Genomic DNA, 18,372 nt, shown 5'->3' on the forward strand with positions numbered 1-18,372 from the left:
TTTTCGGCTGGCAGTGCCCCTTTGCCATCTGCTTTTCATCATATCGCTCTTACCCACCCTTAGATAATGTTATGGAGGTTATGGTTGTTTCTGCTCGCCCAAGCGAACTTTCACAGCTTGCTGGTTTCAGACACACACACACACACACACTGGTCCCATGCCGTGAGGTCAAAACAGCACCGAACTGTTTTCCGGGACACAGCCCGCTTTTTGTGTGGAACTCCCGATTGTATGTGTATAATTTTAAAACCATACACATGGGTAACATTCGTCATTATCGTTTGCCGTGGACAGGCGTCATCTTATCAAAGGTTGTGAATCGATAACGTTGTTTGTGACGTCACCACTACCTCTACGAAAACGCGGATCGACCAAACGATAGCTCTGCACCCTTATTAACGTTTGCATTAAAAAATTATTTTTTTCTGGAGGGCTGTAGAAAATAAACTGAGATAGATCATTGCTTTTGATTAACATCTCTTAAAAGGTAATTATTTAAACTTGCTTGCAAATATTACTCTACGACCTTGCAATCTTCCTGAACTTCCATTCTTCCGTGAACTATCCGTAATTTTTGCCATGGTGGCCAAAGATATGCGTAAAAGCATGCTTTTTAAGCTCTATTTGCGACTTTTATCAATTCATCCTCAGTTTTCGCGATAAAATTGTAGGAGTAGAATTTTCACCTCATGTAGGTTCAGCAAATTTCGATGAGACGTAGCTGGGGGATGTTGGACTGGTTTGCTGACCAGGATGTCACATGGAGATTCCCAAAATGATTGATTTATGTTGTGGTGTCAATCTGCCGTGTTTGTATGGAGCGTAACGTACTAGAAAGGAACATACTTTCGCGTATTACTAATTCATAACAAAAAATGCTATAGTATACTTAAAAGGTGTAAACATATTTAAGTACCTGATTACCTGAGTACCTGATTTTGAATCGAATATTTTTATCACAAAAAGGTACACAGGACAGGGGCTACTAACTTAATAGTATTGCCGTACTGCAAATGTTTGTACACCAGGAATCGCGTGGGAGTCGCGATGAATACCCAGACCCGTTGTAATGTCGTCAACACCCAAGACTTACTGTGGAATTTTGATGTAAACAATAACTTTTGTACGTTTACTGTCACATGAACAAACCAAGACGAAACCCTAAAATATGAGTAGGTATAATAATTATAATTCATTGTGCCTTCTGCGTACATAATTTTAAAACAAAACTTTCCTGAATTGATTCCTTGAATTATTTCATCCAAATAATGCCTGTCATGTGCTCAACTCTTGCATGGATCGAGTCCCTGATACTCAAGGCAATTAATCCTGGTATCTGGGTAAACCAATCAACTCACTGGTATCCAAACGAATAATTGTTATGGTAGTTCTTAACTACCTACGGACATTACACCATAAGAAGAAGCGAAGTTTTGGGATAAAATCATTGGAATAGTGTTTGTGTTCCTCGGATTGCATATTCTTCTATTTTTTTTAAAGACAAGACATTAATGCTAACCCGTGTGAAACCGGATATATCTGCTAAAAAACAATAAACGACAAATGTTGATTTTAAAAACAAAAGTTTTAGTGAAGTACCAAACATAAAAAAAAAATCCTATACCTAATTATGTATAATTAAGCTTACACACTGCCATGTACTGAGTGTATGAACTGTTCTGGAATATCTCATTACATTGATTAACCTTAACAAAACGCGGTCGTTTTATTTGATTTTTCTATTAAAACAAATGCATAAAATAACCCTCCACTCCAAATCAAGCACTAAACGGCAATACTAAGCATAATAAAAGCAACCAACTGCAGGGGAAAGCCAGAACAAACAAAACCACCTACTCAACCATTCTTGATGAAAGCGGACCTGTCGCCCTTAATCATTAAAACGTGAACCTGTGTCCGTGCACTAGGCTTTTGATACCTATTTGCCAGCACCAACAGACGCATGCCGTGCTGCTACCCTCATAAAAGAAGGGGAAGGATAGGGAATGGGAATAAAAAGTGAATGAAAGCATCATATCCACCCACCCAACACTGCGAATTAAAGGGTTATGAACATGAAAATTCACATTCATAGCTTTTTATTACTACAATCGCTCTCCCTTTCCCATTTCTCCGCCTGGCTGCCCCGAGAACAATCATTTGACGGTCTGCAAAAGAGAGCGACTCGCCTGGCTTTTGTTATTTTTCTCCCGCAGCGTGTATAGGTGCACGCTGATTCCGCACCATGATAGTGTTCAACCTTGCTTGGTGGGTGTGCTTTTTTGTGTGTATGCTGCGTACCATCAACACCGGCTTGCGATAAGAACCAGACAAAAGAGGCTGAGAGCAGAGGCAACGAACCAGGAAGCGAAACCGGGAGCAAATCAGCAACATCGGACAGCCCCAAACGCATTAAAGTGATATGTGAAAAAGGGAAGCATCCCCGTTCTGTCTGTGCTTTTCAATTTTCGATTTGCACCGATTTCTATCCATCCACTTTCCGCCGTCATTTGCCGGTGGAGGACATCATTCTCCTTTATAATATCCTTGTTTCCATGTCTGTTTTGCACTTGTCGCTATTACAAGTCCCTCTCATTCTCTTTCCCCTAGCGCTCCTCTAGCTTTGAAATGGCTCGAAGGGACACTTTTCATCCTTTTTTTCGTTCTCTCTCTCTCTCTCTCTCTCTCTCTCTCTCTCTCACACTGAAATCCTTTGATGCTGGTATCAATAGAAATGCACTTTTCACCTACCCCCGTAAAGAGGCAGTTTTGTCGAGCCTTTGCCCCACTTCTAATTTCACTCGTACAAAAAAACCAGCTCGAAAATAGGGAAGGGAGACTACACGGGCTCTAATATTGATTGCACCCTGAATGCGATCAACCGTCAGCACACGGTGGAGCGTATGAAAAGTCAATCCGAGTGAAAACATCCCTTGAAAAGGGCAGCAGCGAGAAGAGCGTAACAACGAAAAGGTGAAATGGTAACGCACGTCAATGCACTGCTTTTTTTTTTTTGAAATCATCACTGAAACGAAGAGCACTAAAGAATTGACATGGAGGACCATGCACACAAAAATCAGTTGCAACGAAATAGAAAATCGAGACAACGCAAAAAACTACATGGAAACTGTACACAGGTCGCTATCGGCAGTATATATTTTCAATCCGTTATCTGCAGGTTCTGTAATTTCAGATGAGAGATGAAAACATGGCGACAGAGTGCAGGAAACCAAACAACCCTTAGCGGGATGTTATTGAAACCGAACCGAGGGAAAATGCGAACTTTTCCTTTTCCTTACATTACTCATTAAATGCGCATTTATGGTTTATGCTTTAACGGCAATCCAGCTTGTGTCTGACAATACAAGTCAAGTGCTGAGAGTGAAAAGTAGAGCTTAGGCAACATGTTATTTTTTTATTACAAAAATACTTCATACTTTCTAGCATACTTCGGTGATAGCGCTCTCAATCAATCGCCCAACTCAAACAACATTATAGGAAATATGAAACAGTTCTGGTACTAGTTTCACATTTTCCTACTACTTGTAGTATGATTGTAATGTTATGTATTGAGCTAAAGAGCTACCGAAATCGTTCCACTCACCTTAATATACCCTCACAGTACGCTCTATGCGAAAAATTGGGTAGCTCCATAGTTTGTGTTTCGATTTGATTATCCCGTTGGAACTTCATTGGAAATAACTGTTCTCTTTTTTTTTTGGAAATTATTTAAAGTTCCTTTTGATACCTAATAATGGTAACTCAAAGAAATATTATGAACGGGCAAACATTTAATACTATATTTTTTTCTTGTGTACACATTTATAACAGTGCATGGAAAAAAACAATAATTAATTTGAAGTGCCAAACGAGACAATCCATTGAAAAATCAGAAAAATACCTAAGTTATACTAATTCGTCCTGGTCACTTAAAAGAGCTTCTTGACCCAACGCTATTTTCGTTTCGCCATATTGGATTTCACTATTTGTGTACAAAAAAGATAAATTTTAAATTCGTGTTACTTACTTTTTTTATATTACGATAGAGTCATATTACTTTTCATAAATTTAAAAATTGCGTCGCAAATAATTTTTAACCTTTCTCAACCAAATAGTTATGCTTCTGCAAATTTGCGTCTAATTTGGCATGTCGTTTTCAGTGGAGCGTTGATATTTCAGCCACCAAATTTCAAACTCCATTTAAACAAGTTGACTAAAATCGCCAATACCCCAAATGAAGGTTTTTGAATAGCTTTTTTAAATATTTTAAATGATTGTATCACTTGATCTCGCTGTGAATATCGAAGTGAAATAAATCGAGTTTTTAACGGTGCATGTACGATTCTTTAACTATGACTGCACCCGTGTACCAAAGGACATGAAACTTCATACGACTCCAAAGGATTTTGTCAAAACGGGATTCAAGACACATTTTTGTATTAGTATCTTTAAATGTATGGGCACTTGACTTATGAAATATCATACTTTGGGCAGATAGATTATCAAAAACAAAAAACATTTAAAAATCGATACTTTTATTAGCATTAAACGTAACTGGTCGTAACTGTCATCGAGTGTGGTACTGAAAAAAAAAAAACACTGCGAAGAAAACCCACATCACAAATATACAGGGTTTACCTAGCCAATCCGGCATCGTCAAAGCGTTATCGGTTGCCGTAAATACTTTTTCGGGCGACGTAAACCCTCAATTGGACACTGTTATTTCTATTCGAGCCTTGTGAAGTATGAATCGGGCAAAGTACAGATTCAACAAACACAAACTTTAATAAACTTAACTTAACTTCAGACTTTACTTCCAATAACTTGGAATTTTTCGATGACACAAGATTTCCGAAACCATCTTTGTCCCGATCTTTGAAAAAAAAAAATACAGCTTTCACTTAAACCAAGACAGGAGGGGATGGTGAGGCTTAAGCCTACGACAATAATAGGCTTGAACCCACGACGGGCATGTTGTTAAGTCGTGCGAGCTGACGATTTTACTACGGGATCACCGACGTTCATAGAGCAACTTGAAACCATTGAGTCTAAATTCGAATTGTCCAATGTATGCAATGTCCAAAACCTGCTGCAGGTGATGTGCGGGAAGCGCTTCTAAGCCGATTCATAGTGAGTAACTTGAAGGTTGAAATTTTTTGGCCAGTGATTGGAACACATGATGGGCTTGTTTATAGGACGAACCCTTGGCTACTAGTGCCACCATGATGTGCAGATAGAGAATACAGACGAAAAAGAAAACCTCATCACTACGACCATACTATTTCCCTTTTTTATTACCTTTCGGTGCGTAAAAGCAAACTATTTGCTCAAGCAAATGAAATGCAATGCAAAACAAACTAGCTATCATTTGCTAATGCACACATGTTGTTGTGCAGCCATTTTGAGAGTGTAGTATGTGTGTGTGTATGTTTGTGGGTGTGTTTTTTTTGTGTGAGCGCTTTGTTTTCCGAATGATTGTTGCAAAACTGTTTTCTGCTTCTGTTTTATTTCCTCGCCGATTGATTTCCGAAACAATGTCCTGATGTTCCAAATTTGCAGTGATTATTCCATTCGGGCGTGCCATCCACTTTGGCACTGTTTGCTATGTTGATTTCACAGAACAGACGATTTTGATTCATCGTGTTCAAATGTTTGACATTCATTTGTATGACCATTGGGCCAAACGCTGCGGCGCAGAAAATGCCGTTTGCTCGCACAATCTCTCTCTCTTCCTCTCTCTTTTTAAATAACTCTGTTTCTCTCTTGCTGTCTCGTTTGCACTACATGACTGACCATCTCTACTATATCGCCCCCTTTACTTTACAGAATGGCACCGGACGCTGGCGCTGCGATTGACAAACATGAACGTCCCGGAGGTGGTCGACTATCGTGATACGGTAACGCTGTCCTGCAGCTACGATCTGGGCGCTCACCAATTAAACTCAGTCAAATGGTACAAGGGCAATAAGGAGTTTTACAGGTACGTAATCGTGATATCTCATACACGGTTCTTTTAACCTCAACGTATCCCTGCAAACACAAGCTTTTCATCTTTTTTTTACTGATCCATCCATTACATTGTAACCAGGTTTGGCTTGTGAATGGTCTAACAGGGCAGTAGGGTGTGCGATAGGTTGAAGTTGGGGCGAGGGATAATCAAATATCATTGCAAGGATCCACACACGCGGGTAGGATAGCGTACAGGACGAACCCGCGTGATATACACAGCGGTGTGACGTTCTGTTCAATTTGTGGCAGCTGCACTCCGATGCAACCCCAGTGGAGGTGCAGGTTGGAGTTTTTGTCCCGAAAACGTAAAACCAACGTCAATACTCTAGTGTTGGCATATTCTTGAATCGAAAGATTCGATGATTCAATCCCTAGGAAAATTCGATCGGATCGAATCCCTTTTGAAGAATTTGAATCGAATCGCATCCCTTGTGAAGATTCGATTGCGATTGAGATTGGGATTCGTTTGAGATTCGATTGGAATTGGGATTGTAATTGAGATTAGGACACGATTGGAATTTGGTTGCAATTCGTTTGAGATTGGAAATTGATTGCGGTCCAATTGTGATCCATATGGATTTGCAAATGGATCCCAATAGGTTCCAATGTAAATTGTTCGGAAAATCCTAATCAGAACCTATAATTGAGCTAATTGTTCCAATAAACACACATATGTTTGATAACATATTGTTGTAGTTAATAATTGAAAAACTGAAGCATTACGATAAGGTTAAATAAATTTTGGCAATGAGCAATCGAATAAACCCAATCATTAGTGTAAAATCAAACTCAAACAGAAGTCATATTTCTATAAAGAGTTTTGCATGCATTTATTGAAACAGCAAATTAGTTCCCAAATTCTCTCTTCCTGCAGCAACTTCAAACCAAAGTAAAATTTGGCTTGGGATTCGGAGATTCGAGTTCCAAGATGCATTGGGGTTTCTTCCAAATCGAATTCCTCGCAGGATTCATATTTCCCAACACTACAATACACCGTGCACGATCGTCGACGACAACTACCCTGGATGCTGTTTGTGGCTCATCGAAAATGAGTTCGTTCAACGAAGCGTGTCAGATTGCAGCCAGGGATTTTGGGACGGGGAAGTGGTCACCTTCATGTGTTTGTTTTTGTTGCAAGTAGGTCCGAAAGTCCGAGACCGGCGATTTTCAGTGTGCCACCATCTCAAAATGCTGCCGTCGGTATATGTTACATTTATTGCCTCGACCAACACGGCCAGCTGGCTAGCGTACCAGCGGGCAGCGAAAACGATAATGAACGGTGTGGCTCAGGGCCGCCGATCTGATTGAATCATCATCACACGGTGGCCACGAGTACGCGAGCACCGTACTTCCGTTGCCGTTTGGCCATGGGCTGTTCGCATTCTGGGCGAGCCGAAGTTCACTTAATTAGTGCCGTGGCAGAGTGGCGAGGTGGTATGAAAACGACAATTAATTGTTTCTCTGTCCACGTTCGCATCACGCGCTCAGCAATACGTGGAACAAAGCCCGTGGGTTTTGATCTCACTTTTTCTTTTTAACGTTAGAGGGTTAGGCGGTATGCTCTTTTTTAACAGAAGTCACATACAAGTACATTTATAGCACCTTCGTGTAAACAAGAAAAGTTTGTATCAATAAAGACTTTACCCTTGAAGGGATTACGGCCAGCTAAGCGCTGTTCAAATAACTTATAATAATAATCACTTCATTTCAATTTCTACAATAATTTTGGATACATGAATTTTGAAAGATCACTATGTACAAATGATTATTAATAATGGCAATAAACAGCTATCAAAAATGATACATTTTGCATTCTATTTGTTTTTACTTCAATTGCAACACGATCTTTTTGGACCGTTTCTCCTGAGTAAAAATACTATTGCCGTAAATGAGCGACCTCACAACACGCTTCTTCACTCACTCAAAAAAGAAAAATCAAGTTTAAGACAGGCAGCGCAACTTACACATCATTACCACAAACTCTCTGGTTTGACTTATAAGCAACCTTATATCTACAACACTGTTTCACCTTTCGTTCTCCTCTCTTCTGTTACAGGTATGCTCCGATGTTGTTTCCAAAGGTGACGACCTACCCGGTAGATGGAATCGTGATCGCGACCGATCGACCCACCATCTGTAACCAGTACCTCTGCTCAATCCGGCTGACCGAACTGCAGCGGCGCACGAGTGGCGAGTATCGGTGCGAAATATCGGGCGACGCGCCCGAGTTCAAGCTCGCGAACGGTACGCGCAACATGACGGTTGAGGTGCTGCCGCAGGACGACCCCACTATTAGTGGGTTGAGCGCGAGCTACCTACCAAACGAGCACATCGCCGCCAACTGCACGTCCGACAGGTCCAGCCTCGTCACCAGGCTGCTTTGGTTCATCAACGGTCGTACGGTAAGTTTTGGGCAGAACCTCAAACCCTCAAGCTAAGTCGTATGTCGAGTGAGCAGAACATATCTGTACTACGAATTGTTGCAACTGCATACTTCACACTGCTACAGATCCAGGGGAGGGAGATAAAATTTCAGAAAGTTGCACCAAATTATCTTCGTGGTCAACTAAAGATGGATTTCGCTTTTCCAGCAGCAGCCACACAAAAAAGAGGGGAGTATTCGTAGAGCCTGCTTTATTCGAGCTTTGCAGAAACAGCTTTACACACTTCCAACAGATTAAGAAGTATCACTTTATTTCCAAGAATTATATCCACGGTAAAAATACGGGATTACCTCGTGCGAAGCCACCGTTAGTAAAGTTCGCCATCCCGATTAAGGGATAGTCCAGTCCAAAAATAGGACACATTTATAGAATTTACAGCAAGCACTGACTATCTAGTAGCGTGGTACTGCATAATTTTCAAAAACCTGTATAGGCGGCCATGTTCACGTAGGACGTTTACGTTAAACAGAAGAAGAAGATGAAAACCGAACTTGTTATTGAACAGTTCTAACAAACTGTTTTGCAAAGATTGCTTCAACGTCGATTAGTAGTACTTTTAATCTGAAACATCCTCTCAGTAGCTTGTCGCAGATTCGAGTTGCGCTAGGATCTCCCTTTTTTTTAACACAGAAAGCTCCAAACGTCGGTAGAGAGCAGTGCTCATTACACAATCCGGATGGAATCGATGCATTGCGTCCTGTTTCCGATCTATTGTGTAACTGGCATTGCTTGCATCGGTGACGTTGCCTGCCTGTCAGCCACCATGCATGGGCCCTACAAACCCGCAGAAACCACAACGCCCGGCCCGGTACACATTGCGGTTGACAGGCGAGGTCACCGGTGGAGGCATTGATTTCAAATCCCGACGCTGACCCTGCAACCACAACGAACCATCAGTCACCGCAGTGGCAGTGCAGTGGCCACATAATTAGTACCTTCTTGACTTCTTGAGTATTTTTGCTCTTTGTTTATTTGTTGTCGCTCTTGTTCAATTTGACCTATGTGTATATCTCTACATCTATATTTCTTTCTCTTTTTCATTCTGTCTCTCTCACTCTCCCTCTCTCTCTTTCCATCTCTCGATCTCTTTTTTGTTTGCTTGTTTTTTTTTTCAGGTTCCGATGGAATACCTGCAACAGCTGCAGGAGACATCGCTCGAAAGCGACGGGTTCGTCATCCGCTACCGGATGCTGGAAATGCGGGTGCCAGTCGACCGGCTGGTGCAGCGCGAACTGGACAACGTGATCCATATCAAGTGCGTGGCCACGGTCGACACCGTACCGTCCGTTGGCCGAGAGACGAAAACGGTCGTGGCACTGCGCAGCCACCGATCCTCTCTGTTTGGGTTCGGCGGCCATAGCCGGGCGGCCAGCCGGACAAGCCTCGTTCCAGCGCTGACCCTCAGCTCCGATCTAAATGGTGGTAAGTTTTACCGCTCCCCAAAAGCAACCCATTGTCTATGCTTGCAAGCAAAGCTTGTAAGATGGACGCTATCCATTGTTGCAATGTGCTCTTAAAACTGAAGAAAGAGGCATTTTACGCCACGAGCCTTCGTTTGCTCAAAACGTGAAAAGCTTGATGAAACTATTAATTGAATAAATTGCAGCGGCAATGAAAATTGTTGGACAGTTTTAGAACAAAACTGCAATCTGGAGCCTCATGTATTTCTCCCCACTTTCCCCACAGTCTTTTCAAACTCCAAAAAGTGACCACTTTTCGAAACTCCTGCCGAACAATCGCACTTGAGCCAAAGAATACTTGCCGAGCCTGCAGATGCAATTAGATGCAAACCGTTTACCTGCATTGGCAAGTTGTATCAACCAAATCGGTGCAACAAAAGGTACCAGCAAAACCAAAACCTCCCAAAGGCATTATTTAGCTGCACAACAATAACCCACGAACAGTGGGTCAAAGATAGCAGCACCAAACAAAAGCGTGTTGATGAGCGGCAACATGTGAAAGAGGGGAGATGGGAAGGAGTGTTTCTATTTTTCTGACTCGGCCAAGACCACTTCTTTCACTTTATACACGCATAACGCTCCATAACAAGGGTTGCAGCATTACATCGTACATCGTGCATTTCAGGATGCACGACGATACTCAGCCACTGAATTGCTCGGTTATGCTCGGACCGACACTGGACGACGAATTTTCCGGGATCGACCATGCATTGAGTGGGTTCTTTCCCCCTGCCACACTCTTTTCTCTACACACACACATACACACCACAGAGCTCTTGTTCTTCTTCTCTGCGAAGTCTTTAGAATTACTTACACACCGCATCAGCACCCTCTCTGTTGCGAGGAATCGAAACCAAAAAGCGCTCGAATTTCGGCACAGCACCAATCGAGCGAATGTTTTCAATGTGTTTCTCCCTGCTTCTTGTCCTTCCTCCCGCTCTTGTCAGAGCCACCTTCCGAGTCTCGTTGCGTAATTGTTTCGAGCTATGGCCAAGACGAGCACCGAGTGTTTATGTGTGATGCTTGATGCAGCGTAGAGAGTGGATAGGTGGTGTCTCGTGTTTATGCGGGCAAAGTCAAGTGCCATACCGATGGAGAGAATTGGGCGGCATGAGGTATAAGAATGACCTGAATCTATAGATTAACTTTGGCCCAGACGGTATAACAACAACCAAATCTCAGCCGGGTTCGGGTTTGGGCGACTGGATGCGCAGTCGGGGCCCGCTGTGGATGGGTTTGATTATTTTTATTCGCTTCCAGTACACCTTTCCGGTACTACTGCTGCCCTCCGGATCACCAAACGGTGCTCAGGCCCCGGCAGCTTCATTTGTGGTCTTTCCCGGAACACAGAAGGAAACAATGGGCCGACGCTCATTCGCAGCTCATCGGTAGCAATCGGTGCGTCTAAGTAGGGTGAGTCAGGACTTTACCGAGCAGCTTGCCGGCGTGAAATGGAACACAGACAAGTCAACAACAGCCGCACAGTGCTGCTGAAAACAATGGCCACCAATGCATTCCTCGAGCACGGCTAACGTTGGTGGTTTCCATCTTTTTTTCCCGTTAGTAGAGCTGAAAGCACAATCCGGTATTCGGTCGGTACGCAAGCTCGAACTGGTTTCGATTTCTGAGATTAGTTTTTTTTTTTTCAGCCTGCTCAGCCTGCTTGTGCACAAATTTATATTACCAGCTGGCATTCGATTCAACTCCAATCAAACTATCATATTTCTCCTTTCACTTTAACCGATAAAGGAGGCTATACAGAGGCCTCTATTTTGGCCTGTAAGGAGATACCGAGCCTGACATTAGTTCGCTCGTTATGGCAACCTTTAGCGCACCAAAGTTTCGCCCTAAAATGCGGTACGTTCGGCACAAACCAAAACAGTGCCGAGCGGAGCGAAATTCCAGCAGAAGAAACTGAGGCGTTCAACGATTCTGCTTCCATTCTTGCATAATAGGTCGTGCTTCAAACCCTCTCCACCGCACACGGTACATATTTATCTTACAGGACCTAGCACGCACACACACCACACATCACATTGACAGGAGTTGGCAGTGTGGAATGAATCTGGCGCAGATTGCAGGTGATCAATCATGTGTTAACTTTTATATTAAAATTTACAACTCTGCAACAATAACACACACACACACACACACAGATACCAATCTGCATCTCCGTCCGGTGTGCTTTGGATGTGGACGTAGTAGGATGTTACGTTTGGAAAATGAAATGTTCAGAGTTCAAGTGCGTTGGGCAATCGAATTTCGAGGCAAAATGGTGTGGCATCTGATTGAACAGCTCGTGTTCGCTATATAATGATTGGTTTTTGATGATTGGAGCAATTGAATCGTTATCAAAGCGTCCATTCTCTGGGAACGTTAAGGCGAGGAACAGTCAAACGAATTCGACCCCTTGCTACTTAGTGATCAGAACCAACGAGATATTTGAATCTTTCATCTCTGATATTAACGACTTTCTCTTCGGACGTTCAAACTTCAGCCGTTCCATCTTTCAAACAACAGTTTGTGCAGCTAAAATCACGGTTCAATCGGCATGGTCGTAAACGAAACGATAGAGCGGGTCGCAAACATAAAATCCCTTTAAATAAAAGCGAAATAAACAGCACGACCTTAATGTAATCACATCCACGCAAGACCTCTCAACGCACATGCACACAAGGGATAACAGTGTTATTGTTTATGTGTCACAGTTTTCCAATGTCAGCGACACCGGAAACATCACACTGCTTCCAAAGTTTCTGTGCGCGTCTCCTTTAAGGGGCTTTATTTATTCCGCCGGTATGGGGAGCGCACGCAGCCATTAAATAAGTTTAAGCCTGGAAGCATTAATCAAAGCGTACAATAATCAATCCAAGGCAAGGTCACATAAAATACACCAAACGAAACCATTGTTGCGAGACAGAATCGACCGATTCCAAATCCGGCAAAGCGATATTCTTGAGACGTTCTTTTTTTGTTTTCTTCTCCCGCTAAACGCCGCATTGAGGGAAACGGGGGAAGCAATAAACCCCACCGCTCGGTATATTTTATTAGTAAGTAATAAAGTCAAGTCACTGCTCCGCCGACCGGTTCGATCGAGTGTCGAGAGCAACTTTTGATCTCTCTGATCCCTTTTCCGCTCTCGTGCCACTACCACTGACTGCCTCTGCTCGGGTGCAACATCGCACGCTTTGCAACGCATTGCTCCCTTTCATCTCGGCCAGCATGATTGATCCTTACGAAACCGAGTGACATAGATTTTGTTGCGAAAGAGAAGTGTGGGCACCTCCTGCCGCCTGCCGTCCAATTTAAAGCATCATGAGAATGGGCTAACATTACCTTAAATCCGCATCCCGATGTTTGCATTCTAGCCGGCTAGAGGAGAAAACAAAAGCTGCTTTCGAACGAAGGGTTTGTTGGGTGATTCTGGGTAAGAAATTGAAGATGGATGGAAACGTTCCTTTCTCCTTAATCTTACCAACAACAACAAAAAAGTCAGAAGACATAGCAAGCATTCGACACAGAAAACAAACCAGCACACAAATAAAAGCTTCAATGAACAGAATATACACACAAACACACACACACACACACACGAGCGCACATACGCACATGCAAACAAATGGCTCCCTATAAGTTCTTAGGTTTTTTTCGGGCAAACGGCCAAAGGTTATGACACCATGAAAATTTGAGAGATACAAAAGCAACCCCCGAGCAAGGGTAAAACCCTTCCATCGGGTGGTAAAGGGCACCAGAGCGCAGGAAAGAGAAAGAGAGAGAGATAAAGAGAGAGAGAGAGAGAGAGAGAGAGAGAGAGAGAGAGAGAGAGAGAGAGAGAGAGAGAGAGAGAGATCATCAGAACCATTTGGCTAAGGCGGGAGCTTTCGAAGAAAACGGACCCAAAGAGAGGGAATGACCCAAGTACTGCAGAACTCTAAAGTTAAACCCATGTGATATTAGAGGGAACAAGAGAGATGGGGAGAGAGAAAGAGAGAGAAAGAGAGAGCACGACAGAGAGAGGGTGTGCGCCTTGGGCGAGAGGGATGAATTATTACCAGACACAGCCGGCGGTGCCAGTGGCAGCAGAAGAAACACTCATTGGAGCTTATTTAAAATTTATAATATTGATGCGGATGTCGAGCGAACCCAGGACCAAAAACGATACCAACAGGGTGCGAAGGTACCGGGCAGCATCGTTATATGCTTGCAGATGCCGATTTTCGACCAAAAACCCCGTGTCCGAGCAAAGGCTGTGTGTGTTTTTTTATGTGTGTATGTGTTCTTCATTCTCGTTCTCTGCCTCATTTTTGCTACACATGTTTTCGCATGCTGATCTAGCCCACGAAATGAAAACAAATCTTGATACGAGCGTGTTTGGTCCGCTCACTACAAGACAATAAGGGTTTTATGGGGAGCTGGTGGTTCATAATCAAAAGTAAAAGGCACAAAGCAAAAGAAAAAGGAATAAGACAAAAAAACATCAACCCCTCACACTGACCTGCAGAGTGACCGTCCGGGAAAGGAGAAAGAAAAAAAAAACCCGTTTTCGTTTGTTGGATGCAGTGGAGAAAGCGCTGGCAGAAATGATGAAACCATAGGGCCGTTATTTTTATTATGCCATCGTTTAACCCCATCCCGCCATCTCATAAATATGCTTCGAATCAAAATACGAGACCCACCCCACGGGAGGGATCGGAAATTATTTAACCCTCGTAAGGCGAATTCGTTCAACGAGAGGCAGGAAAGAGAAAAATGTTTCCTATTTTGTTTGACTTTTCGATGAGCCCCCGATGGTTCGAGGCATTATTTTGCAGCCAATCAGTGTAGAAATTATCAGCCACTCATTTCGGATCCACTTTATAGCCCCTTACCTTGAACTGAACGGACTGTACCGTGGCTTCGTGCTTAACGTTCGTTCTGCCTGCACCACAGTTTGCCGGCTCCAGTACCATGGTACAGCTGACATTGTCATGTAAAAGTTGACACTTGTGGTAATCAGAAGAAGAAGAAAAAAATAAGAAAAGAAGATTAGAGCAAGGTAAGAACATTACTCAGAAGAAGAAAAATACATACACGTTAAGAGCCAGTGAAACACGCACGCAATCCTGCGTAAAACCGGGGATAACGAGACCGGGAATCGCATTGCCTAAAGCGGCCGGGAAGGATTAAGGTAACGTTGTGCTGTACCCGAGTGGTCCATTGCACACACAAACAAACAGCATTACTCAATATGTCGGCGGACTACACACACACACGCTCGGCGCGTAAGGCGAAAGTGAAAAGGGATTTATACGATCGTCCATCGAGTTAAAGATTTCCGTTCTTCGATCCGCGTGAAAAGCACGCCTGCTTTCGAGAACGAGCAACGAATTGAACCGTCGTCCTTCCCATGTGTATGTGTGTGTCTCAAGGAGGAGGTGGGTAGGGGTATGGTTTCACAGTCAAACATTGGCAGAATTGAACGTAAAACAAAAATAACTGGTACAGCGTACGCTCGCTTTTCGTTATCTTGCTGCATCTGTACGTACGAGGTAGAGGACCATTTGACGCGGAACAGTTCTTCGGAAATTGTTTGGGCAGTACGCCACGCGACATAAAGGTGGTGGGTAGCAGTGCTTGGGAGGGAGCGAAAGCATCACTTACTCAACGAAACCTCCCCCGAACGGAACGGAGATGAAAGTGAGCAGGGAAATAAAATTCACACTGAATTATGAATCACATCATTGCAAGGACTGGCGCGGGTGCACCTGCGCTACCGTGGAGTACTGCAACCGCTCTCTCCTAGCATAAAAAAAATGATGAGAAGGAAGGGAGCGGTGGAGGCTGGATACATAAATTGAAATTGGATTATTTCCACGTGTGTACGCTTTTTGACGAATTGTTCGGTTCGAAACCGTCGTGCTATTCGCGGCCCATACACATACATACACACCGTCACATAGGGCACTGCCTGCCTGCCTGGGTAAGAGGGGATTATTATGGCGATCTTATTTATGCTTCGGTTACTTTCAGTCGTCACTCAGAACGCTTTCGAATGAATTTATGCGCTCCCGCTTGCTTGTTATTTATGTCACCGCTGCTTTCCCAAACCCGGCCCCGGCATTTGCGGTGGGAAGGGATTTTGTGGGATGAGGAGGTTAGGAAGGGAGAGGGTAGTTAGGTAGAGCGCAGATGGTGGGAGGAGGGAGGGAGAGTAGATTTTATTGCACGAGCGTGAAGGTGGCATTATAATTAAATTTCAAGATCATACAGCACATGCGTCAAGTAGGTGTGAAATGAGCTTACCACGAGCTGACTTTCATGTCGCTTTTCCTTTGCAAAAACGGGAAAGTGTAATTTAGTGGCTTCAGCTTGGTGACAGAAAGTTGTTGTAAAGCGTTGCTATTGAAGTATTCTACGCACTACGAAAAAAAACAGGAAAATAAATTTACCCAATATTTCTCAAAATACACGACACGAAATTTGCTTTCTACAGTTTTCTCACTGTTTTCTCTCAACATTTCTGCCAACTTTTTCCATTGCAGCCCAATCACTGCTACTGCTTGCCTCCATCGCGATCGCCAGCCTTCGATGGTACAGTGGGCACGACCTGCGGCTCCTGCTAGACAACCGACCCTAAGGCGAGCGGGCAGCTCGAGCAGCAACCAGCAGCATCAATTAAAAAGGACGAATTGAAACACTCTCTTAACATACTCTCTAACCACTGTTCTTCACTAAAAAAAAGTACGTCCTTGGTTTCGGAAGGGGCAAACGAAGAAAACATCGTTAAATCAATGAGCAGATCAGGTGCACAAAGTACTGTCTGCTGCTCAAACTTGAAGCGTTTTATAAACGGGCAAGCTACCCCACTGTCCCTTAATCGTTCAGCATGATGAAAAAGGAAACTTCCAACACCCGCTCCCCTTGGCGCTTGCATGTAAACCTTGCTCTTTTATTGGTGCATCTGGATATCATGGTTAGGAATAATACAATCTCCGCTACGGTAAGCGAAGACACGTTGGAAAAAAATTTACATTCATGAGATACTTATCGCTGCATAAAAGAGGAGAAAAAAGAAACGATGGCAAAAAAACAATACATCCAGCAGCACGTTCCACCAACATATAGTATGTAAAAAACAAGAAAAGAAAACTCCATTCACGAGACCCAAAGATGAGAAGCAAAGCTTAGTCCTATACGAACAGGCAAAATGGGCCCCATCGATCAATGTAAACAGCTGCTGGGTAAAGTTTGAGCAGAAACAGTGGCAGCAAGTAAACACGAAATACGTTCCAAAACTTTGCAAAATAGGAAGGAAACGAGAGAAACATGAGATAAATGTTGGGAAAGTCTTTGCGCTAGACTGAGAGACGTTACGCGAAGAGAGTGAGAAAAAATGAGACAACGTGGCAGCAAAACTAAAGGCATCTTAGTATAGAATATGGATTTGTAAATATTAGCGTTGAGTGACGGGGGAGAAAATAATAAATAACGCTACCAAACACACACATATACACCCACACAAAACACACTTATTCCCATTAAAGAAACTCACACAAACATACTCTTAAGAAGGATACTGTGGAGAAGCTGCTAACCAAAAGGAAAAGAGGGAACTAGAAAACTTGATGGAGTAACATGGACAAAAAAAAAAGAAAAGAAGGGAAACATATTCGTATCCCTAAAGTAAAACAGTGGAACATCAAACTTTTTCTAAATTGCATAGGCAGAAAAAACGAAATAGAGAGAGAGGGAGATAGAGAGAGAGACAGAGAGAGAGAGAGAGAGAGAGAGAGAGAGAGAGAAGGAAGTTGAGGGAGACGGATAAAGACAAACACGTTTTCGTATGCACATGACGAATCGCATGCACAAACAAACACACAAACACCGACATAAAAACTCACACGTATTTGCGTGTTTAAAGAAGAAAAAACTCACACCCTACAACGCTGCGGGAACGGGGAAAAACAAAAACGCCAAAAGCACTGCTCCCCGACAAGGGTATGGAAAAGCGCGAAGTGAATAAAATAAACAACCTGAAACATGAAAGGAAACCCGAAATCTTACTCTTTGTGTTTGATTTGGTGTTTTGTGTGAGTGTGTTTTTTTGTGTTACAATTTTTTTTTTTGGAGTGCTTGTTGTTCCTTGCAAATGCTTTTAGTTTGCCCATGATGACACACATTTTAGTTGGACTGGAGCTAATGAGCAGACGCCTGCAAGCCGTACTAGATTGTTCGGGTTGATAATTTTTCACATCTCCGTTTATCGTGTTTCATAACAACAAAAAACCTGTTCAGTTTCCATAAATCCAGATAGTTTTAAGAGGTTCTTCTCGATCCATAACGTATACAAATGCTTCTATTTGCTCTATGACTCCTCTGCTGGTGTCAATCCGTTCTTGAACGCAAAGTTTCTCCCCGCCCGAAGAGTTGATAACTGTTATACTGCATTTTATTTGTCGTTCACCCGCGGCGCGCGTTTA

At 43.0% G+C, this 18,372-nt stretch overlaps 1 protein-coding gene across 1 annotated transcript in view; it reads left to right on the forward strand.

Moving 5' to 3' along the window:
• Positions 1 to 17,815, forward strand: part of LOC121595988 (pregnancy-specific beta-1-glycoprotein 11-like) — a 58,678-nt gene extending 40,863 nt beyond the window's left edge. Inside the window, exons 2-5 of the mRNA XM_041920511.1 lie at positions 5,827 to 5,980; positions 8,066 to 8,411; positions 9,569 to 9,875; positions 16,435 to 17,815. Of these exons, the coding sequence (XP_041776445.1) occupies positions 5,827 to 5,980; positions 8,066 to 8,411; positions 9,569 to 9,875; positions 16,435 to 16,529 (902 nt within the window). The 3' untranslated portion in view covers positions 16,530 to 17,815. The remainder of the gene's footprint in view (positions 1 to 5,826; positions 5,981 to 8,065; positions 8,412 to 9,568; positions 9,876 to 16,434) is intronic.
• Positions 17,816 to 18,372: the final 557 nt, after the last annotated feature.

Source organism: Anopheles merus, chromosome X (assembly GCF_017562075.2).
Source record: "Anopheles merus strain MAF chromosome X, AmerM5.1, whole genome shotgun sequence".
NCBI lineage: Eukaryota > Metazoa > Arthropoda > Insecta > Diptera > Culicidae > Anopheles > Anopheles merus.